At 45.0% G+C, this 24844-nt stretch overlaps 1 protein-coding gene across 4 annotated transcripts in view; it reads left to right on the top strand.

Annotated features, from left to right (window-relative positions):
- Positions 1 to 24844, top strand: part of MYO1B (myosin IB) — a 518726-nt gene that overhangs the window by 393767 nt on the left and 100115 nt on the right. For all 4 annotated transcript variants that reach the window (XM_063934156.1, XM_063934153.1, XM_063934155.1 and 1 more), the window contains exons 16-18: positions 1075 to 1275; positions 19158 to 19384; positions 19569 to 19769. In XM_063934156.1, the coding sequence (XP_063790226.1) occupies positions 1075 to 1275; positions 19158 to 19384; positions 19569 to 19769 (629 nt within the window). The remainder of the gene's footprint in view (positions 1 to 1074; positions 1276 to 19157; positions 19385 to 19568; positions 19770 to 24844) is intronic.

The raw sequence follows: 24844 nt of genomic DNA, 5'->3' as shown, positions 1-24844 counted from the left end.
TAAATACATTGACTTCTTCCCGTCTATTCTACACAATAGGGTGGATGCAGTGCTGGATGGATATCTGCCCAATGTGCTCCTGAACTACACGCTCAAAAATAAACCCCCAAAAACAAATGCATATATTCACTTGAATGCAGAACTATATGCATCTTATAGTGCACCTACCTGCTATCTGCACACTTGGGACCTGATTCAGCTTCAGTTGCAGTTTTGCTAAATTAGCAAAACTGCAACTGCTTACGATCGCCCCCAGCCTGCTAATGGCCGCCAATGATATTATCACAATTTAATTGTGATCGCATCGCTGAATAAGGGAAGTCCCCCTGCGTGCGAAGGCAGTTGGACCGCCGCCATTTTCCTCATCGCAGCATCCACATGTGACGTCACCCAGCTTGCCCCGAACCTGGTCCCATTTCCAACGCTGCGTTGCCAGCCCGCGAGCGCCTCTGCCTATCGCAATCGCATTGACCGGCCCGCGCACGCGTAGAACGTGTGTGCACTGGGACGGAAAATGGCAATATGCGATCACATATCGAATAAGGACCTTGGTTTGCTACTAGTTATCATCATTAGTGTACATTTGCATCTACCTCCAGGGTTCCTCAAAATGCAGCTCTCCAGTCATTCAGCTATTTTGGTACTACACATCCCAGCATGCCTCGCCACAGTTTTGCTACGAGGAAATGCTAAAACTGGGATGGTGGAAAGTGTAGTTAAGGTATATTCACGCTTATGTCCAGCTCTGCTTAGTCCGCAGTTTTGACGACAAGCAGACTGAACAATGTGAGAAAGCTTCTCAAGCTGTGAGTGTACTGTAGATGTTACTTAAATGCTTACAACACTGCATCGCCCAGACCTGTACATGCTTAGTTTTGGCGCATACGCAGTGCGAAAAATCTGTAAGATGCACTTCACCAATACAGTAGGTGTACATTCAACTAACATCAGCCCTAATGTCTTCACAATTTGTATAAGCCTAAGTTAACCTGGTAATGTCCATTTTTATACTGTATATCTGTTCAACTTTATTGTTAAATATGACCATGTTCTCATAGTGTTGTTAAATTCTAGAACCAAAATGGAATCCTGGCCATGTTAGATGAAGAATGCTTAAGGCCAGGCACGGTTACAGATGACACATTCTTGGAAAAACTGAATCAGATCTGTGCTACCCATCAGCATTTTGAGAGTCGAATGAGCAAGTGTTCACGCTTCCTGAATGACACGTCTCTCCCACACAGCTGCTTCAGGATTCAGCATTATGCTGGGAAGGTATCTTTGAAAACCATTGCCACTATTTAGCTATTGATATTACTTATGATGGCCATACACCTTAAGAATTTGTAACCAACTAGGCAAATTACCGTAATGAAAAAAATCTGGTAATGGATGGGAGCAAATGACAATCAAATGCCAGAAAACTCACAAAAATGGCTGTTTAAACAATCTGGTTATATCTGTTTGATTTAACCAGTTTGATCAACCATTTTTGTCAGTTTTCGGCGCAAGTGGTCAATTATCATTTGTTCCCGTCAATTGCCAGATTTTCATTCCAACGAGCCAAGCACATTACTTGATGTTCATGCAGCAACTTGCTTTTACTATTTTCTTTTGTTTTAAATTGTTTTGTTCTCCTTCCGCTGATCCCATCCCTGGTTCTTCTGGCTCCAGAAGGGGGTTTTCAATCAACACACCTGGGATCACTCAACACATTGGACCTCTGGGCACCATGCACTGACCATAGGTGCCCAGAGCTGTGCTTCAGGCAACAATGTTGGATAAACATGCAGCCCTGTCACTTAGCGCGATTGAGACAGGACTTGTGGTGGTCTGCCCCCACTCCCTACATCACACTGCCTGTTCCTTCAAGAAGTCACTTGAAGGAACAGGCAGTGACAGGGACCTGTATCGGTTAAGCATAAAACATCACTACAGTAGTTAAGAATGTTGTAATACATTTCCAAGGATGTGCCTGGGGAGAGAGGCATGTGTCCATGATGATCTAATGCTTGTTTGGATTCGGCTGTCTAATGTTCAGTTCATAACAGTGCTAGCTTAGATACCCACAGGTCACATGTGGACATGCAACTGCCCGTTTGCCATTTTTGGAGTTTAGTGTACCTTACTGAATGAGGGCCTAAGTTCCTTTTCTTGTGATGACTCCAGGAGGCATTTTTCAGTAGTGTTCATCAGAGGGAGGAATGTTTGACATGCCAACTTTGGAATCGTCATGCAATTTTCCCAGAGGCGGATCTTCCATCCGTTGGTCTTCTGGCAGTACCATGGCAATTCAGACTATGGTTTCTTTATCCTTTGTTTTTCCAAGTTTTCTTGGTTGTGTTTGAAGTACGAGGACCAGAGGAGTTTTTTCAGTACTACAGTAATAGTCTCACCAGATTTTCAGGTTTAAAATCTTCTGCAGTTCTATCCTGGTTGGTGGGGATACTGCGCGGCTACATCACCAGCTAGAAGGACCTTTCCCGACACAGTGAAATTCTGCCACGTCTTGTTCAGTTGGTTTTCACAGAGGCTACTGAATGCTCTATTTTCGTTACCCAAACTGTTATCGGGGCCTACGGAAACGACTTTTCATTGTCTGTGCCAATTCCGTCATCTACGGTAGTAAATGCACATAGGTTCACATTTCGTACTTATATTAAAAAAAAAACTTTATATTTGATATGGGGTATTACTAAAATAGACTAACAAAATATGATGAACAATCAAGACAATAAAAGGTAGCTGCTGAAATGTAAGAAGTAGGAAAGGATAGGAGACTCGCAAGACTAAATTCTCACTTGGCTTGTGCATCCTGTGCTTTTGCGTTTCCTACACAGGGAGTCGATTTTGCTTGAGTGATGGAGAAAAGCTACAGAGATGTGCAGCAATGAAACCATGTAAAATATAGACCACTTTACATATTTGTTATTTCTGCAGCGGGTTACACTGTGTTCCACAGGGAATACATTGGGGTGTAAAGATGGATCTTGATGCAGAGGCACCAACAGACTAAAGCTTTAGACTGTCCCAGAATGCATTGCGGGGCCTCCTCTATAACCCCGCCTCCAGGCACTGTGAGCTCAGTTCTAGAGTTGGTGCCTGCATGAAGCAGGTCACTTAGGCAGCCCTGAAAAAGCTTTTTAGAAGACTTCAAGGGCTGCAGCACTCCATATGTCAGTGTGACATACTGTGCTGCGGCTCCATCACCTCCCGAGCGGCGTCACATACTCCCGCTGGCTCTATTCTCGGGTACTTGCGGCGGAGGTGCTCCGGTTCCTAGGCACACCACCGCAGATGCTCTCCTGGTTCGCGTGGCTGCTACTAAGGGAGGAGGTAAGAGGGTCCCCCAGGCGGGACCTGCCATTAAATCGCGTTCTGGTCGCGGTTTAAGATGAACTGCGACGCTGGTGTGGACACTGTGACAGAGCAGGGACCCCACTATATCCACCAGGGCATGGGAGCACAGGTCGGATAGTAAAATATCCACTTTAATAAGGCTCCATAGTACCTGGTGGTGAGGACCAGCATAGGGGAAAAGACGCTTGACCTGTAGCCCTTCCCCCAGCTCCTGGCGCCATCTACTGCTGGTGTTCCCGCCCTGGAGCTGCCTCACACTCTCCCTCACTCCCCGACTGAGACGCTGGGCGCCATTTTCTAAAAGAGATGCGACTGGTCACCAGGACTGCAGGGCAAGGTCTAATTTGTAAACCCGCCTGTACATCAGCGCCGTGGTTTTACAAACCGTTAAGTATTCTACATGACGATAATAAGACAGCGTTAGTTAAGAACAAGTGTACCTGTGCCAGAATATATTGTACGAGTATTCTGATACATACGTCCGGCCTCAGACCACGCATTGTTTTTTTTATATATACATATATATACTGTGTGTGTGTGTGTGTGTGTGTGTGTGTGTATATATATATATATATATATGTATATATATATAAAAAATGTGTGTGTGTGTGTTCATATAATAATCCAATGCAATTTTATTGTCATGAAAATAATAATCTGCATTGCAAACATGACTGTGTGTGCCTGTATCTGCTATGTGTTTTCACTGCGGTGCATTCCAGATGTATCTTTATCACTGTATACTGTACCCTGGGGACTAGGTGCGTCTGGTGTCCATATATAGTGCGTCACAGTATTTACCTATTACGTGTATTCTACTGTGTACTCAGGCACATAATACTGGATTTATTTGCAGGTGTTGTGTACTGGGTACTCAGTCACATGCTAACGGATTTATTTGCAGGTATTGTACTCTGTCTGGCTTCATCGTACTAAACCGCTCTCTGTTGAATTTGTGTATAATGTTTAACATGTAGGACAGTAAATCTGGGGACACTCCTGCATCCTGCAGAGCATGCGCAACGGATTTACCTGAGGGGGAAGTTTTGTGTGATGGTCTGTGTGCTATGTCTCATACATCTCCCAGTCAGTCCGCAGCTCCTGTAATCAATCAGGAGCCAAACTGAGCTGTGTTTTCAAACCTACTGGGTTCTCTAGTTGAATGCTTTATGCTCCCTTTCGCTATGGGACCACCTGTAACATTACAGTCTCTGATGGTTCCATGGTTACTCCGCTTTGGGCGAGAAAATTTTGCCTCACGGATTGTAGCGTATGACTCATTCCTTGGTCAGACAAAACCCTATTCCAGTTCACTCTTGTGTCTCTGGGTCATCTGAGCGAGCTGCTTCTTCCTCCCTATCCAAAAATCTCTTTGACATTTTATCTGAAGAGAGAAGAATCATGCTGTCCTGTCAGTCCCCATATTAGGTGTTCCTGACTAGGAGTTTCCATAACTGCGCTTGTGGTTACTGGGTAACAAATCCTACAAATCACTGATAATAGGATTCCCCTACTGTGGTTAAGCAAACGGATATGTTCACACGACAGAGGGTAATTAAAACTCTGTTACCACAATCTGACCATTAAGTGTACATCAGACAAGACCCCTGGTCTAATCCAAGGAAGACATTCCCCCTGTCTACAATGAGCATTTGCTCAATATCCTCCCCCTGCAGAGTTCTATAACGAGTAGGTAATTCACTGCTAGTGAATTCATGTGTCACCCATCGGGTGTCATCCACTCTGCCTCTCACCACTGTCCCCTCACTGTAGGAACTGACATGTAAGCGTGTGGAGGGATGCCTGAAGTCTATTAATCCCTTACGGGTGTTGTACATAGACCACGATTTTGTCCTCTTGGGACTGCAAAATAGATTGATGACTGGATCAGGCATTAGAGGAAGAGCTGCGCGAGGATATATCTGACCATGCCAGACATTCCCTGTCTCACAATACCACCGCCACCTTTTTCTTCACCAGGAGGCGTCCCCTGAGGCGGGTGTGTTGGCTGCCAAGGCGTTGAGTACGTCTGTCCTGGCTCGCCGTATTCTGTGGTTGAGGTCGTGGATGGTGGACCTGCATTTCAAAAGTTCTTGGAGGTATTCCCCTTTTACTGGGGACATCTTATTTGGGGAAGACCTAATTAAAAATGGGGTATGAATCGGCGGCTACTATGATTGCCTTTCTCTCAAATGCTGCTCCTTCTGCACAGAAGGCAAAAGGTACCACTTTTCTCTGCTTTCGGCCTTAAGGGAAAGCGAAGGTCAGGCATACTCGATATTGTCTCGTGCTCCCAACAACCACTAAGCCCAAGGCCTAACGTTCCTGGGCTGCTCGTCAACCTGCTTCTCATGACAAGCTTGATGGGACAGGCCTCCCCCTGGGGGATCCCAGGGTGGGGGGCCGACTGCTACGAATCATCCAAGTCTGGTTAATGACCACTTCAGACGCATGGGTGCGAGAAGTTGTTTCTCATGGGTTCGCAGTCTCTTCCCAGAGACGTCCCCCATCGGTTATCCCTTCGGATCCGTTAAAGGTGCAAGCTCTACTGAGGGTTGTGCATTCCCTCCTGGATACAGGAGTGGTAGTGCCGGTACCTCTGTCCCAGAGAGGCAGAGGATACTACTCAACCCCGTTTCTAGTCACAAAGCTTGATGGGTCTTTCCGGTTATTCTCAACCTCAAATCACTGAACAAGTTTGTGAGAGTCTCCAAGTTACGTATGGAAACACTGCGCTCAATTGTACTGTCCATGGACCCGGACACTATATGGTATCCCTGGTTATACAAGATGCTTACCTGCATATGCTTATTGCCATATTGCATCAGCAATTTCTGCGGTTTGCTATTGGCAACCTTCACTATCAATTCCAGGCTCTGCATTTGAACTGGCCACGGCCCCTTGGGTCTTCACCAAGGTTATGGTCATGCTGACAGCTCATCTCCGTTGCCGGTTCCTGCCGTATCTGGACGATTTGCTGATTCTCGCAAACTCCCACGATGCCCTCCTCAGTCATCTACAATTGACAGTTAACTTCCTACAAGCCCACGGGTGGCTCATCAACTGGAAAAAGTCCTCGCTGGTCCCTGCTCGGAGCATGGTACACCTGGGGGCACTACCGGACATACACAGTCAAAGACCGTTTCTGTCTCCAGAGAAGGTCCTGAAACTTCAGGACAGGATTAGATATATACGTTATGGTAAGAACTTACCGTTGAAAACGGTATTTCTCCTAAGTCCACAGGTTCCACAGGATAACAATGGGGATATGATGGAGCGACAGCGGATTGGCACCAAACGATCAAAAGCTTTCCGGCCTCCCAGGATGCAACGGGACCGTCCATATATCCCGCCCACTGGCTCAGGCAAATCAGTTGTATTCCAAAGCACAAGGCAGGAGCATCATGTAGAGCCCTAATCAGGCGAGAAGAACACACATGCACACCCTTCCATACAATAAGGAAGCGGTTAGTGAGTAGAAGGATCCTCAAATCAGGTGCGTCAGGGTGGGATCCCTGTGGAACCTGTGGACTTATGAGAAATACTGTTATCAACGGTAAGTTCTTACCATAACGTATATTTCTCCGGCAGGGTCCACAGGATAACAATGGGTTTTCGCAAAGCAGTTTAGTGGTGGGGACGCTCCTGATTGGACAGGAGTACCCAACGCCCGAATTTAGCGTCATGAGAGGCAAAGGTATCCAAGGCATAATGTCTAATGAACGTGTTAATGGAAAACCATGTGGCTGCCTTACATATCTGTTCTGCTGAAGCACCATGTTGTGCTGCCCATGAAGGACCTACCTTACGAGTAGAGTGAGCAGAGACATTAGCCGGAACGTGGAGATCAGCTTGAGAATATGCTTCTGAAATCGTCATTCAAAGCCATCTTGCCAGCGTCTGTTTAGTAGCAGGCCATCCTCACTTGTGAAATCCGTAGAGAATGAAGAGAGAATCTGTCTTTCTGATGGCACTGGTATGATCTACGTAGATCCTTAACGCCCAGACTACATCCAGCGACGCATCTCCCGCAGAAAGTCCCAATACCTGAAAAGCCAGGACTACAATTTCTTCATTAAGGTGGAATTTAGACACCACCTTCGGAAGATACCCAGACCTAGTTCTAAAAACTGCTTTATCTGGATAAATAATCAGAAATGGGGAACGACATAACAGCGCTCCTAAATCTGATACTCTTCTAGCTGATGCCATAGTCAGTAGAAAAAGTACTTTTGCTGTCAACCATTTAAGATCCACCTTGTTAAGTGGTTCAAATGGGGCAACTTGAAGGGCTTTCAGGACTAAACATAAGTCTCACGGCACTGTAGGCGGAACAAAGTTAGGTTGAATGCGCAGCATTCCTTGGAAAAAAGTACGCACATCCTGTAAATTGGCAATTTTCTTTTGGAACCATACAGTCAATGCCGATACCTGCACTCTCAAAGAAGCCACTTTCAAACCTTTATCCATTCCTCTCTGAAGGAATGCTAGGACCCTGGAAACTCTTAAAAGATTTCGGGTCCATACCTCCTTCACTGCACCAATGAATATAGGCTTGCCATATTCGGTGATAAATACGGGCTGAGGAGGGTTTCCTTGCTTTGAGCATTGTTTGAATTACCTGTTTAGAGAATCCTCTTGACTTTAGGACAGAGGTTTCAAGAGCCACACCGTCAAAGACAGTCGATCCAGATGTCTGTGATAACAGGGACCCTGCATTAGTAGATCTGGATGTTGAGGGAGCAGAAGTGGAGCATCCATCGACATTCTCTGCAGATCTGTGTACCAATGCCTTCTGGGCCAAGCCGGAGCTATTAGAATCACGGAACCCTTTGCTTGCTTTATTTTCCTCCCCTCCCTGGGTAACAGGATGATCGGAGGAAACTGATAAGCCAGATGAAAGTCCCATCTCACCAACAAGGTGTCCACAAAGATCGCTCCAGGATCCTTTGTTCTTGACCCGTATGCGGGCACTTTGTTGTTCAGACAGGATGCCATGAGATCTATCTCTGGCAACCCCCATTTGTCCACCAGAGTCTGAAAGACCTCCGGGTGTAGAGCCCATTTGCTTGCTTGAATGGTGTGTCGACTGAGAAAGTCCGCTTCCCTGTTTAGGACTCCCGGAACGAACACTGCGGACAAGGCTGGAAGATGGAGTTCTGCCCACTTTAGTATGTGACTTACCTCCTTCATTGCTTTTTGGCTGTGAGTTCCTTCCTGATAGTTGAGGTACGTTACTGCCGTCGCATTGTCAGAGCGGATCTGGACTGGTTTTCCTTGAACAATGTCCTTTGCCTGAATCAGTGCCATATATATGGCCCGAAGTTCTATCAGGTTTATTGGCAGGCAACTTCTTCTCTGGTCCATTGTCCCTGGAACCATAATTTTCCGGACACTGCTCCCCAGCCCTGAAGACTGACATCTGTTGTCGGGATCTCCCAATCTGATCTCCAAAAGGGTCTCTCCTTGTCTAGATGGGATGTCTGTAGCCACCAGGCTAATGACTTTCTTACTTTTACTGAAAGTACCATAGTCTGTTTCTTTATTGTCTGATGTACTCCATTCCATCTGGCCAGAATCAGACGCTGCAGAAGTCTTGAGTGGAATTGTGCATACTCCACCATGTCGAATGTTGACACCATCAAACCCATCACTCGCATTGCTGCGTGAGTGGATACCGTTTGACTGTGTAACAAGTCCTGAATCTTTGACTGTACCTTGGATATCTTGTTCTGAGGTAAAAATACTCTCTGCAGACCTGAATCCAGTACAGCCCCCAAGTGAGTCATCCGTTGTGACGGCACCAGAGATGATTTTGCCCAATTTATGAGCCACCCATGCTTCTGCAGACATGTTATTGTCTGTTGTAGATGGCACAGGAGCAATTCCTGTGATTGTGCCAGGATTAAAAGGTCGTTGAGGTATGGAAAAATTCTTATACCTTGCTTGCAGATATAAACTGCCATAATCTCCATAATCTTGGTAAATACTCTGGTGGCTGTGGCTAACCCAAAGGGTAGGGCCTGGAACTGAAAATGCTGCTGGAGGACGGTGAGCCTGAGATAACACTGATGGGACAGTGCTATATGAACATGTAGGTAAGCATCTTGAATATCCAGGGATACCATATAATCCCCTGGTTCCATGGCCAAAACTATGGAGCGTAACGTCTCTATGTGGAACCTCGGTACCCAAATGTATTTGCAGGCATTTTGAGATTGAAATGACCCATTTGGCTTCTGAACCAAAAACAAGTTGGAGTAAAAACCCTGTCCCCGTTGTGCAGGGGGAACTGGAATGACTACTCCTGACTGGAGCAATTTCTGAACTGCTTCTTGCAAAGCCCTGGCCTTCGTCTCTACCCGAGACGGGCTAGTGCAGAAGAACCTTCGAGGAGGATGCTTCTTGAAGGGAAAAACATAACCTAGAGATACTGCTTCTTGCACCCAGGCATCTATTGTATACTGCCGCCAGATCTGTGCAAACTGAAGAAGTCGGCCCCCTACCCTGGGGTCCCCCAGGAGGAGGCCCGCACCATCAGGCTGATGGCTTATCTTCTGGTTTGGAAGCAGGCCCTCTGGTAGCCCAATGCTTTTTTGACTTACCAAACTTATTGTATTGGGGCTGCTTATGATCACTTTTTCCCTTTGCTTTTCATTGAGACCGAAAGGGCCGGAAAACCGGACATCTAGATTTGGGGTTATATGTGGAAGGAAACCTGACCTTCGTGGAGTCTGCTTCTGACTCCAGAATATCTGTCAATTCTTTACCAAACAGAATATTTCCAGAAAAAGGCAAAGATTCCAAAACCTTTTTAGATTCTGAATCAGCTTTCCATGTACGTAACCAAACTGCTCTGCGAGCAGCAATTGTTGAGGTTGATGCCCTAGAAGCAATAGTACCCATATCCTAATGCAGCTTCTTCCGAGAATACTGCAGCCTGTTTAATATAAGCTATATAGGATTTTTGCTCTCTAGAAGCTGATGAAAAATCACCTTCCAATGCATCAGCCCAGGCAGCCACTGCCTTTGCCATCCAAGCTGAAGCCATGGCTGCCCTTATGACTGCTCCAGACAGGGAAAATATGTTTTTTAGAAAACCATTCACTCTCCTATCCGTGACATCATTTAATGATGTTGACGGCAAAGGCAATATAGATTTTTCGCACTAATCGAATCACATACGTATCTACTTTAGGTGCCACCTCCCTTTTTAAACAGTCCCCGGCTGGAAAAGGATAATTGGAATACCATTTTTTGGGAATTCTATATTTTTTATTGGGTGTTGCCCAAGCCTCTTCCATGATTTCCGTCAGCTGGTCTGACCCTGGAAACTCAGTCTTAACTGTCTTGGGACGTTTAAACACAAGTGCCTTGGTTTTTAACACAGTCTCTGCTGAATCTTCTAAGGATAGAATGGCCTTCATTGCTCTTATTAATTCAGCTATATCCACTGAGCTGAGACCTCCTTCCTCCTCTTCATATGTCGAAGTAGAGTAAACTGAGCTTTCATCTTCCGATGAATCGTCATGTGTAGCCTGTGAAGCTGAAGATTTACTTACCCTCGGTATATCAGCTTGTTTCATTTGAGAAGCTGCTGTGGGAAATGATATACCGTAGGTAGGGAGCTGCATGTATGGGTACCCCATTCCTGGTATAGAAGCTGTAGGAATTATCTGTTCAGCTATACTGGATAAAGTCTGTGCAAACATAGCCCAAGGTGGATCCATCTGTATCTGACGTTGTACAGGGATCTGCCTTGTATTCTGCTGAAAAGCAAAACAATTTGCATATAAACCACCCTGAACCAGATCCTGAGAGGATAATACAGTTTTGCAAGACAAACATGATATGAGTGTTGGTATTACTGTAAGTGTACCTTCGTCACCTTTGCCGCTCTTAGACATGATAAATAATCAGCACTTTCACAGTGTACTACACAATTTGTGACTGTAATCACTTTAACCTTCTAAAGTGATATCAATCTGACCCTACCCATGCACCAGCATTGAGGATCAGAAGAACAACTGACAAACTTATATTAAAGTCAGCAATCACACTAGCAATCAGTCACATGTTATATATTAGTCATATGAGCACATCATCAACTACAAATACTTTTTTAAGTATGTAGGCGAACATTTACTGAATCATGTATAAACAGATATAACGTATTCAGACGCAATGCGAAGAAAACCACAGTAAATGTACACAGACTCATATGCAATAGGCACTTATCTTAACTATTCATACTGAAAAAGTAGATAGAAATTTAGTGCTGTAAAGCCCGTACTCAGTAGAGTGGCATACAGGGAGACTCACCTCGCTTCCAGGATCGATCAATACATTAGCGAACGCTGAGTGGATCCAGACGCTACTAGTGTACACTGCCGCTCCAGGAACTTATAGTGAACACAGACGCATCGGTCACACAGACGCCTATGCTGCGACCGGATCCCCTCATGGTAGCGCTCAGTGAACACAGACGCACCGGTCACACAGCCGCCTATGTTGCAACACGGGTCCCCTTGTGGCAGCAATCAGTGAACACAGACGCACCAGTCACACAGCCGCCTATGCTGCGACCGGGTCCCCTCGTGGTAGCGTCTGAGACGGAAGCGAGGAAACAGTTCATGACGGGAGACTCGGCGGGAACTGGTCATGAACCGGGGGGATGGGCGATCAGGAGAGCGTCTGACTCCCCTGCTGACATCAACCCTAGGCATCGCGGCTTCATGCTATTCCTGGAGCCTATGATCCCTAAGGCCTAGCGCTTGAGCACCCGTGATGGCAGCGCGTCAGCTACTGTTTGGTAGTTTCCTTCCCAAAACAGTGCGGCTGTTTCCGTATTCCCCTTCTAAGCGGAACCGATGCCTTACCTTCTCCCCGTGCTCCGGCCACAGCCTGGTAACGTCTGATGGACCTGCTAGTGTATCCGACACAGACGCCCACCAAAACAGCACTGTACTCGTGGGTAAGCATTGTTGCGACCCGGCGGAGAGTTGTTGGAGCAACTCTTTCTAATATGCGTTTAAGATGCTGTTTAGGAAAGTCACTCAAAAATCTAGTAAGACTATAAAAATAAAATAAGAAAGCTTAGGGATGCTAAAAAAAACAGCAGCCCTCTGACCATGGTCCGGCTCCTGCCGCACCAAACAAAAAACTGATTTGCCTGAGCCAGTGGGCGGAATATATGGACGGGCCCGTTGCATCCTGGGAGGCCGGAAAGCTTTTGATCATTTGGTGCCAATCCGCTGTTGCTCCATCATATCCCTATTGTTATCCTGTGGATAACCTGTTGACCCTGCCAGAGAAACTTCCTTTCTCGCCCAAGTGTGTCGGTACACTCGATGATGCAAGTACTAGGCCTCATGGTGTCGGCTTGTACACATGGTAGATTATGCTCAATTCCATTCCCGCCCTCTACAGAGGTTAATCCTTTCCAAGTGGGACGGCCTGCCTCATTGGATCAGGTCTCACATGATCTCCTTGACTCCGGAGGTTCGCCTGTCGCTGACCTGGTGGCTACAGGACCAGCAGTTGAGCAGGGGCCGTCTCTTCTGGACCACCAACTGGGTCCTACTGACTACAGACGCCAGTCTGAAGGGTTGGGGGCACGGTGTTGGAGCAACACTCTTTCCAGGGTCGGTGGACCATGGAGGAATTACTCATCCCGATAAACATTCTGGAATTGTGGGCAGTGTTCAATACTCTCGCCCTGCCTCTGATACAGAACAGGCCTGTTCAAGTACGGTCAGACCACGCCATCACGGTGGCGTACATAGACCATCAGGGTGACACTTAAACCCACATGGCAATGATGGAAGTGTAAAAAATCCTTTGTTGGGCGGAACGCCCTCTGCCGGCAATATCGGCAGTGTTCATTCCGGGAGTCCTCAACTGGAAAGGTGATTTCCTCAGTCTTCAGGACGTGCATGCTGGAGAGTGGAGTGTTCATCAGGAAGTCTTTCAACTCCTTGTGAACAAGTGGGGCCTACCAGATGTAGACCTGATGGAGTTTCAACACCATCACAAAGTTCCGGTCTTTGGATCAAGAACCAGGGATCCTCAAGCAGAGTTCGTGGACGCTATGGCAATTTCATGGAACTTTCAGCTGCCCTACGTGTTCCCTACTGTGTCACTCCTGCCCAGGGTACTACGGAAGTTCAAACAAGAAGGAAGAATACTACTTCCAGTCACTCCAGCATGGCCCAGACGGCATTGTTTCTCAGACCTGCAATGTGTATCGATAGAGCGTCCTCTTCTACTTCCTCAACGCCCAGACCTCCTCGTTCAGGGCCCTTGTGTCTATCCAGACCTGGCTAGACTGGCTTTGACGGCGTGGCTCTTGAAGCTTTACTCCTGAGGGCCAAAGTATTCTCTGAGGCGGTCATCCAAATTATGCTGAAGGCCCGCTCCCGGCATCTGCGCGGATTTATTATAGGGTCTAGAATTCTTAATTCACCTGGTGTGCTGCTAAGAATTACGATGCTTACAAATTCAGTACTTCGAGACTTCTGGCTTTTTTGCAACAAGGCCTGGATTTAGGACTTTGTCTTGCCTCCCTCAAGGTTCACATATCTGCCTTGTCGGTGTGGTTTCAGAGAAAAATTGTGTCTATACCTGACGTTCATACATTCACTCTGTGCATACTGCGGATTCAACCTCCCTATGTCCCTCCTGTGGCTCCATGAGATTTGTGTGTTGTCTTGAATGACCTGCAAGAGTCTCCATTTGAACCTCTTGAGTCAGTGGACCTTAAATGGCTCTCAGCCAAGGTCCTGTTTCTGCTGGCTATTGCCTCAGCTAGAAGGGTGTCCGACTTCGGCGCTTTGTCCTTTTGTCCATCCTTTTTGATATTTCATCGTGAGCGGGCAGTTCTTAGACGCTTCAGATGAAGGACTTGAAGTCCGATACGCGTTAAGCGTGGCTCCTGTTTATATCTGTTATTTGATCCTGGGACACACGGACGTATCCATTGCGTTTGGGGGTTGATCCTGCATAAAATCTGCCATTCGGAGAGCCTGATCACATTGCTAACCATCCTTTCCTGTGGCTGCAAGGACCCTCTTGTGCCTCCTGTCATTCCCATTCCTATTGGGAAAAGAGGCACTTATTTTTCAGGTTCCTCAAGGCTCAATTAGCCCCACCTGTGTATTGTGTTGGATGAAATGACCTCTTGGAAATAATCCTTCCTCTCTCTTTACCATCATATGAGGATAACCTTTTATTTAAGGGTGATTGCATTTTTTTAACATTTGATTATGTCTATGTATTGTCATGGTATTTGGTGAGCGCTGTATCTATGTGTGCATATTTTCTCCTTATTCATCAGTTCTTAGAACTCGTCCTGGTGGTGTCATCTTTTCACCTTAATCAAGAGATTGTGGTTCCAGCCTTCATCTCTTCCAAATTGTCCTCCAAAGAACAGTCTTTGGATGTGGTATGGGCTCTCCGTATATATCTGGAAGGACTGCCTCTATCAGTAGGTCAGATACAAACCATGGCCAGATGGATTAGAATGGTGATTGCACAAGCTTATGTGCAGGCTGGACTCCCAGCTCCTGCTGCTATTAAAGCCCATTCTACTCGGTCTGTTGGACCCTCTTGGGGGCCCGTCGTGGCGCGTCCGCAGAACAATTGTGCAAGGAGGCTACATGGTCCTCAGTGAACACGTTTATTAGGTTCTATGCCTTTGATACTTCTGCCTCCCAGGATGCTTCCTTTGGACGCCGGGTTCTCATACCCGCTAAGGTGCGTCCCCTCCCTTGAGGAACTGCTTTAGGACATCCCCGATATATATTCCCCGTGGAACACAGTGTACCCCACTGCAGAAAAGGAGATTTATGGTAGACTTACCATGGTTAAATCTTTCTGCGAGGTACACTGGGTTCCACAGGGCGCCCACCCTGACGCACTTAGCTTCTTTGGGTTTGCATGGCATTAGCCGCTAGTCCCAGCTCCTGTCGTGGGAACATGGGCCCTCATTTTGAGTTGATCACTCGCTAGCTGCTTTTAACAGCAGTGCACACACTAGGCCGCTGCCTTCTGGGAGTGTATCTTAGCTTAGCAGAAGTGCGAACGAAAGGTTAGCAGAACTGCTCGAAAATCTTTTCATGCAGTTTCTGAGCAGCTCAAAACCTACTCCTATCTTGCGATCACCTCAGTCAGTTTAGTTCCTGCTTTGACGTCACAAACATGCCCTGCGTTCGACCAGCCACTCCCCCGTTTCCCCAGGCACGCCTGCGTTTTTATCCGTGACGCCTGCGTTTTTCAGCACACTCCCCGAAAACGCTGTTACCGCCCAGAAATACCCACTTCCTGTCAGTCACTCACCGATCAGCACTGCGACTCGACCTTGTGTAAAACTGCATAGTTTTGTGTGAAAGTACTTTGCGTGTGCGTACTGCGGCCCGTACGCATGCGCAGAAATGCCGCGCTGCGACCAAAAGCAGCTAGCGATCAACTCGGAATGAGGGCCATGGTTCTATGTGACTAACATCTGCCTTCTCTTTTACCTGCTTCTGCATTGGACTGGTTAACAAAACTGAGCTCACAGTGCCTGGAGATGGGGTTTTAGAGGAGGTCCCGCAATGCATTCTGGGACAGTGTAAAGCTTTAGTCTTTTGGTGCCTGTGGATCAAGATCCATTTCTATACCCCGATGTATTCCCTGTGGAACCCAGTGTACCTCGCAGAAAGAGATTTAACCATGGTAAGTCTACCATAAATCTCCTTTTATGCTCCTTTGAAAAAGTATCTTTTATAATTATTAATTTAAATGTAATAGTTGTCTATGGGCGGTATTCAAATGATATATCATGCCCAATCCTCTTTCTAAAGTGATCCCTGTTATAGCACATATCGTGCCCATAATAATCAGGTTTAGCTGCGGTGTCATTATTTCAGCTGCTACCCCCAGGGGTAGCGAGCTGAAATAATTACACCACAACCGTCACCAGAAACAGAACGAGTGTGGAAGGGTGTGGAAAGAGTTGAATACCGTCCTATATCAGTATCATTTCTACACAACAGTAGAAGATTCATAGTTTATTTCTTTTATGTAAAAGTTGTGACGCTTAGGCGACAGATATCATTTATAATACTATCAAGTTATGTGTAACGTCAGTATTGTTTTGGTTAGAACTTTCCTATTAGCAAATATATTATCTGATTTGCATAATACTAGACATAAGATGTGTCCTCTTTGTAACTGTAAGGTACAGGTTCTGTATTTTTAACTCTAATAAGATATTATTTTTCCTATGCTTTGCTTACATTTTTTTTGCTACATGACAGTGAGATCACTTGAGTGTGGGAGATGCAGCAGTGTTTTATATGCTGAAGCGCTGAATCTCATTTGTCACCATGGGAGTGATTCAGCTGTTACAGTATGCATGCTCTGCGTAACTACTGTACCTGGAAGAATGCTAACCTTATTATGCGATGAGCCTCTAACTATATGATTGGCTATTGACATTGGCCACTACATGATTTTGACTATAAAAGCTTGCATATATTATATAAGTGAAAAGTAATCTGCTTTTATAAATGGCCATTGATCATTATGCTAAGTACCATACATAGTAATTGACATGTATCTTACTGATGGTATTAAGCTGTTTATTGGATTTGATGAATTAATTAGTGACTCTATACAGGTTAAGTATCCCATATCCAAACATTCCGAAATACGGACTATTCCAAAATACGTAATTTTTTGAGTGAGACTGAGATAGTGAAACCATTGTTTTCTGATGGCTCAATGTACACACACTTCGTTTAATACACAAAGTTACTAATAATATTGTATTAAATGACCTCCAGGCTGTGTGTATAAGGTGTATATGAAACATAAATGAATTGTGTGTATGTACACAAACTTTGTTTAATGCACAGTTATTAAAAATATTAGCTAAAATGACCCTTCAGGCTGTGTATAAGGTGCATATGAAACATAAATGCATTCTGTGCTTAGACTTGGGTCCCATCGCCAAGATATCTCATTATGGTATGCGTTTATTCCAAAATACGGAAAAATCCGATATCCAAAATTCTTCTGGTCTCAAGTAGTTTGGATAAGGGATACTCAACCTGTATTTGGTTTTTATACTTGAACACTTAATTTTCAAAATAATTCTAAATTAATATTTCTGTAAAAAATTAGCCTCAGGTCAGCACAGATAACGTTCTGTCACTGGATACAGGTCATCTACTGCCAGGGTTCTAGCTAAAACTCTGTATAAACCAATAGCAATAATAGTAGATAGGTAGGCAATGGCACATCCACCTTGCAAGTCCCATTCCCATTAAGGCACAAAGTGTGACAATACAGTAACCACTTCGTGCAATACCCTGGTTTGTGGAAGGAACATTTACGTAACTAACGTTTGTTTTTTGTTTTTTTCCGAATATGGCCTTAAGAACATATTTAAAAAAAAAATGTATTTTTTTAAATATGCCCTGCCCCCCCTCCGTTCCATGACCATAGGCCCCCATGGTAACATTTTCCCCATCCCCAGTGGCAGCAGCTTGCCCTGTGTCATTTAACCCCCTACTCCTCAGCAGTGCCATATTAACAAGAGAGTGGCCCCCACTCATAGCTACATTACCAGCACTTGTGGCATACAGTATGTGAACTAAGATTTCTACAGTTTTATTATTATTTATTTATTACCAGTTATTTATATAGTGCACACATATTCAGCGCTTTACAGAGAATATTTGCTCATTCACATCAGTTCCTGCCCCAGTGGAGCTTAAACTCTATATTCCCTACCACATGTCCGCACACACACATTAATGCTAGGGTTAATTTTTGTGGAAGTCAGTTAACCTAACCAGTATATTTTTTGGATTGTGGGAGGAAACCGGAGTACCCAGAGGAAACCCACGCAAGTACGGGGAGAATATACAAACTCCACACAGTTAGGGCGATGGTGGGAATTGAACCCATGACCTCAGTGCTGTGAGGCAGTAATGCAAACCATTACACCATCCGTACTGCCCTGTATACTGTATATATGTAGTATACTGTGAACTGGGGGCACTACATTCTGTATAACACCTTTGTGGTGCCTGGTGTATTTATATTTATACACTATATGTTTTTAAAAACATTGCCAGCATATTATAATGTCTGGTTTATTTGAAGGGGTCCCCACAAGTTACTTGTCCTGGAGCCCCCACAAACCTGTATGCAGTTTGCACATGTGTATAATATTTAATCTCCAGGAACTGTGCCAATTATTATGTCATGCACATGTCAAGTGTAGCTAATAAACCCTTTAGCCTGGTAGATAGCAATGAAGGCAATGTAAGACAAATAAATCAGGCAATATCTACAAGCAGAGTAGGAAAGAAATATCCTAGCACTTAGCCACTCCTATATTTAAACAAATAAAATGGATGGTCTTGGAAATGCAGTCTTGAAACAAGCTCATTGGAATTTTAAAACATTAGGATGCACTGATCTAGCTGCAACATAAAAGGTAACATGCACATATACTTGTCCTCCCAAACTAGATAATAGTACAAATGACAAAACATACTCTTATGCATAGCAAAAAAAGGTAAATCAACATTATGTATACCACATGTGCGAGGAATGTCTTGGTTAGCAACCATATACTGTATGCTTGCCAACAAATTGTTTCATTTTTGTATTCATGTTTTATTGTTTAACTGAAAAATGATTGGGTTATTTAAAGCATTTGAAAATACAGTAACAAACCGTTGTATCTGCACTAGCTGGAAGCTAAATTGCTAGTGTCATCTACCTGTCCATCTGTATTCCAGGTCATGTACCAAGTGGAAGGATTTGTTGATAAGAACAATGACTTGCTCTACCGTGATCTCTCCCAAGCGATGTGGAAAGCAAACCATTCCCTTATCAAGGATATGTTCCCAGAAGGCAACCCGGTCAAGATAAATCTCAAGAGGCCACCAACTGCGGGTTCACAGTTCAAGGCATCAGTGTCAACTCTGATGAAGAATTTACTTACAAAGAATCCCAACTACATCCGGTAAAAGGCACTCTATTCACCTAACTGAGTGTAACTTTCGTTGCATACTAAATTAGACTTTTCTTTAGCAAGCTGCTTAATAGTTGAGTGTGGTTTCCGAAGTAAGGAGTGCTAATTACATTTGTTGGACCATACACTTCTACTTTGCTTATTTATAATGCATGACATATGTGAACATTTTCAGGTGCATTAAGCCTAATGACAAGAAGGCTGCCCATATATTCAACGATGCCCTAGTGCGCCATCAAGTCAGTTATCTTGGTCTTCTTGAAAATGTACGGGTCAGAAGAGCAGGCTATGCCTTCAGACAGCCATATGAACCTTGTTTGGAAAGGTACAAGATGCTCTGCAAGCAGACATGGCCCCACTGGAAAGGACCAGCAAGGTCAGTTGTTTGTTGAATCTGTGAGATAAGATATCCTGATAATTGATGTGCAGTGATGTAGTGGTCAACATCACTGGTGATTTGTAGCCCAGAATGCAGTTAGTACAGAATTCTTGAGCACATTGATGGCTTTCAAAAGTGCAGTTCCACCCTGAGCACTTTTAGGCCGATCTCAGAATACTAAATTGCTTAATTTTTTATTTATTTAAATATTTTATTTAAATAAACCATGTGCTGGGTACCATTAACAGATGTATGAATACATTTTAAAGCTGAACAGACATATTGCCAAATGGGAGAAAAATCAATAAGGGCGTGCCAACAGATGAATGTAAAAGTCTCTACCAAAATAATGCGCTTATTTATCAATGAGTGATACATTTCACTGAGAGTGTGAGTGATAAATTGCACCAGCCATTAGCTCCTAACTGCCATGTTATGGACTGTGTTTGAAAAATGACAGGAGCGGATTGGCTGGTGCAATTTATCACTCATAGTGAAATTTATCACTCATTGATAAATAAGGGCATTAGTGTTCAGTTAAATGTGGTAAACAAAACCAAAAACTTGTATGAGTTCCCATGAATTGGTGCTTATTATGGGCTAGATTGTTCCTTATGTAGTTTTAAGGCTGTTAGGCAAGCACATTCCCTTCTTCGTTCATGGGCGTTTTGAGTTTCCAGAATCAGAGAATATGTAAATGGGAAAAGGAGATGTCTAGTGCATTACCTTCAACAGTATAAAGCAAAAAAAAACAAAAAACTTTAAAGGTTACATGAATAGGTGGTACTCCCTCCAAATCCAAGCTTACTGTTAAGAGATGGGTATAAGGCCCAATCGGATCTGGGACTCAGGGTCATCAGTGTCTAGGTCGACACCTATTGGTCGACAGTGAGTAGGTCGACACGGCCGTTAGGTCGACGTGAACAATGTCAACATGGAAAAAAGTTGACATGAATTTTTTTATCTTTTTTTTGGTGTCGTTTTCTTCATAAAGTGACCGGGAACCCCAATTAGTGCACTGTGTCCCTGTTGGGTAGTTAGTGTCTAGCTTGTGAAAAATTACCCTGGCACCCCAGTAATGTCACTGTTATATTAGGCAGGCACCCAGTGCTTGCAGTGTGAAAATGCAAATAAAAGCCCTGTGCCACGCAGCCCATGAGAGACAAACCCACTTAGTCTGTGGTGATAACTCATCACCATCGTTATTTGTCATTGCCACTAAACTGGACACTTTCACACACATTACTGTGCATGTACCGTGCTCACCAGCTCTTTGTGTCCACACCACAGCCCCCACTGCAGATGCCAACTCACAGCGACCTTCTAATCCACTCTTTCAGATCAGAATTGTGTGTTGCATGTAAGGATCAATGGGGAGATTGCCATCCACCTTTATAGTACTAAGAGGGAAAATCTTAGGGTTAGTCAGCAGTGGTTCTCAAACTGTGTGCCTAGGCACCTTGGGGTGCCTCAAGACACTTGCAGGGGTGCCTTGCATTGGTTGTCCCGGACCAATTCAAATTATTTATGGTCAATGTAATAGGCTAAACCAGTTCTGGTTGCTTCCAGTCATAAAATATTTGGACACATTGAAGCAAATCTTGCTCCTCACCACACAATTGATCCTACGGATGACCTGTAAACACAGTTTACTTACTTTAATATTTCTTCATTTCTCAATAAATATTGTTTGGCCTAGGGGTGCCGTGACATAAATTCTGATGGTCTAGGGCGCCGTGATACAAAAGAGTTTGGGAACCATTGCGTTACGGTTAATTTAGAGGTTAGGGTATTAGGGATAAGGTATTAGGGTTGGTGTAGCGGTTTGTGTTAGGGTATTACAGTTAGTTTAGGGATAGGTTATTAGGGGTGTGTAGGGTTTAGTGGATTGGATTTGGGGTTAGGGTATTGGGTTATGGCTAGGGTGAGGTTTGGGGTTAGCGATGAGTTAGGATCAGGATTAGAGTAGGGATGATATGTGTCTTGGATTTACAGATCTAAATATCTTTGTGTAGATTCAGGCCCTGGGTATACAGTTTTCAACTGCTGTGTAAGGTGGAATTGCAGTCTCCTTTACACACATCTATACACCTAGATCATGTCTAGTCCAAGAAATACAAGGTCCTGAACCAATAATCCTGAGAATGCAGCCTGTCGACTTATAACGACTAGTGACAGTGTTGTTAAGCGGTGTTCTTTGATAAGATGAGAATTGTTTGGAGACACAGAATGGTTTCATCCACAGTATGTGGGCAGTTGGTTTACTTTAAATGTGACACAGGTTCCATATCTACTTCCAAATGACCTAGGGCCTCATTCAGATTTGTACACAACTGGGCAATCATTGGTAGCCTGTGCACGTACCGCAATCGCACTACATATTCACCAAGGTACTTTTGTGATGGCGCTCGCAACCAGGAATGAAAATATAGTGCTATGGATTGATGAATTAGGGGGGCCCCAAACCGGTGTCTTGCATAGGGCCCCATGAGGTATAAATCCAGCTCTGAAATAGATATTCAAGTTCTTTCAACTCAGCATTGCCTTGGCCAACCACATGCTGGAAATACTCTTGGATGTGGACCGCCATAAAAGCAACACATAGGGGGGAATTCAAATGTTTGAAAAGTCGGTTGGGTGTCTGTTTTTCCCTGTCTATTAGATAGGAAAAAAACAGACACCCAACTGACTTTTCAAACAATTGAATACCGCCCATAGTCTACAACAGCCTTTTTCAACAGGTGTGCCGCGGCACACTGGTGTGCCGCGAGCAGTTTCCAGGTGTGCCGCCTGCACACAGACCCGCTGCAGCCTGCATACAGACCTGCCGCCGACCGCACACAAACCCGCTGCCGCCGACCACACACCGACCCGCTGCCGTCGACCGCACACAGACCCGCCGCCGCCGACCGCACACAGACCCGCCGCCGCCGACCGCACACAGACCCGCCGCCGCCGACCGCACACAGACCCGCTGCCGCCCGCCACACAGACTTGCCGCAGCAGCCAGCCAGATATGCCTAGTTGCCGGGCAGCGCTGAACTTCAATGACAGCCGGCTCGTGACCCATGGTGACTCATAGGTCACGCACCGCACGTCTCGTTCCCCCGTTTGCAGTGCACAGTACACTCGACACTCACTCGCTACTGCTCCTCCTCAATGCAGCCTCGTCCCAGTGCTCCTCACTTCTTCCCACAGAGAGGGCAAGAGTTAAGGTTGCTATATATATATATATATATATATATAACATTAATGTGTGAGGAATTACTATGGCGTTGGGAGGTGTGTGGAATTACTATAGGGTGGGGAAGGTGTGTGGAATTACTATAGGGTGGGGAAGGTGTGTGGAATTACTATAGGGGGGAAGGTGTGTGGTATTACTATAGGGGGGGAGGTGTGTGGTATTACTATAGGGGGGGAGGTGTGTGGTATTACTATAGGGGGGAGGTGTGTGGTATTACTATAGGGGGGGAGGTGTGTGGTATTACTATAGGGGGGGGAGGTGTGTGGTATTACTATAGTGGGGAAGGTATGTGGTATTACTATAGGGGGGGAGGTGTGTGGTATTACTATAGTGGGGGGAGGTGTGTGGTATTACTATGCGGGGGTGCAGGTGTGTGTGTTTTATTACTGCGGCCCCGAAAAAAAAGATGGTGTGCCTCGGCAATTTTAAAATCTTGGTTAGTGTGCCACGAGTTTAAAAAGGTTGAAAATCACTGGTCTACAACATGGTTTTGTTTGTCCACATTTCATTGAACAATTTTTTTTTGTTAAAGACTTTTACATCCATTTGTTGTACCAGTGCTTTCTATCTGCACTTGAATTTTTGTTGCATATGTTGCTAAAAGTTACATTTCTATGCAATTGATGATAACCACCGATACTTCTCCTTGTTTTAAAACAAATAATATTGTCATCTAATGTTATACTACTTCATGCTGGCATTTCTGATATGCATCCTGCTCAATGTTTTTATTTACTACAGACAGCCGACATCTGTATTGTTTGGCCTCTAGTTCTATATTATACTCTGTGTATCAGTGAACACAGTCTATGTAGATTGTGTGAAACGTACAAGATTAGAGAGTGCTCATACAGCTCCTCACTCACCAAAAGGGTTGCCCATTACATGTTTTTATTCAGTTTAAAAAATACTTAATAGTGATGCCCAACAAAAAATTATACATACACCAAAATGACTAATGCCCAGTAGTATGCCCGCAGTACAGTGTTTCGTGGTTACATGCCACTTTTGTGCGCAAGCATGGATATAAACCTGGACTTTAATGGCGGAGTTTGGTAACCTCTGATGTACAGAAAAACACCAATCTGTTTACTATTAGAAGTGACTAAACACTGATATGAGATGCCTGCACTCTTCACATTATTCCCGGCCATCTTTTCCACCTATGTGCTTACTCTTTCCAGTAGCTCGGCACCAAACCAACTTGTCAACAGCAAGACTGGCTCCCATACTTACTCTGGTCCTCGCAGCCAGTCCTTTTCTAAGTCTGTCCCATCTCTCTCTCAGTTGGAGCCATTGGGATGGTGCCCAGGCTTCGGTCTCTCTCTCACTCAGTGGGAGCCATCGGGATGGTGCCCAGGCTTCCAGTCCATGCGCATTGAGGAGAAGGGACAGACCTTCTGCAATTATATAGAATCTATCAATCTGTCTTTCTCTGACGTCCTAAGTGGATGCTGGGGACTCCGTAAGGACAATGGGGAATAGCGGCTCCGCAGGAGACAGGGCACAAAAGTAAAAGCTTTAAGATCAGGTGGTGTGCACTGGCTCCTCCCCCTATGACCCTCCTCCAAGCCTCAGTTAGGTTTTTGTGCCCGGCCGAGAAGGGTGCAATCTAGGTGGCTCTCCTAAAGAGCTGCTTAGAGTAAAAGTTTTGTTAGGTTTTTTATTTTCAGTGAGCCCTGCTGGCAACAGGCTCACTGCAACGAGGGACTTAGGGGAGAAGAAGTGAACTCACCTGCGTGCAGGATGGATTGGCTTCTTAGGCTACTGGACACTAGCTCCAGAGGGACGATCACAGGTACAGCCTGGATGGGTCACCGGAGCCGCG

The sequence above is a fragment of the Pseudophryne corroboree genome, chromosome 7 (assembly GCF_028390025.1).
Source record: "Pseudophryne corroboree isolate aPseCor3 chromosome 7, aPseCor3.hap2, whole genome shotgun sequence".
Taxonomy (NCBI): Eukaryota; Metazoa; Chordata; class Amphibia; order Anura; family Myobatrachidae; genus Pseudophryne; species Pseudophryne corroboree.
Note: the sequence above shows the minus strand (reverse complement) of the source record. Positions and strands in the feature narration are given on the sequence as shown.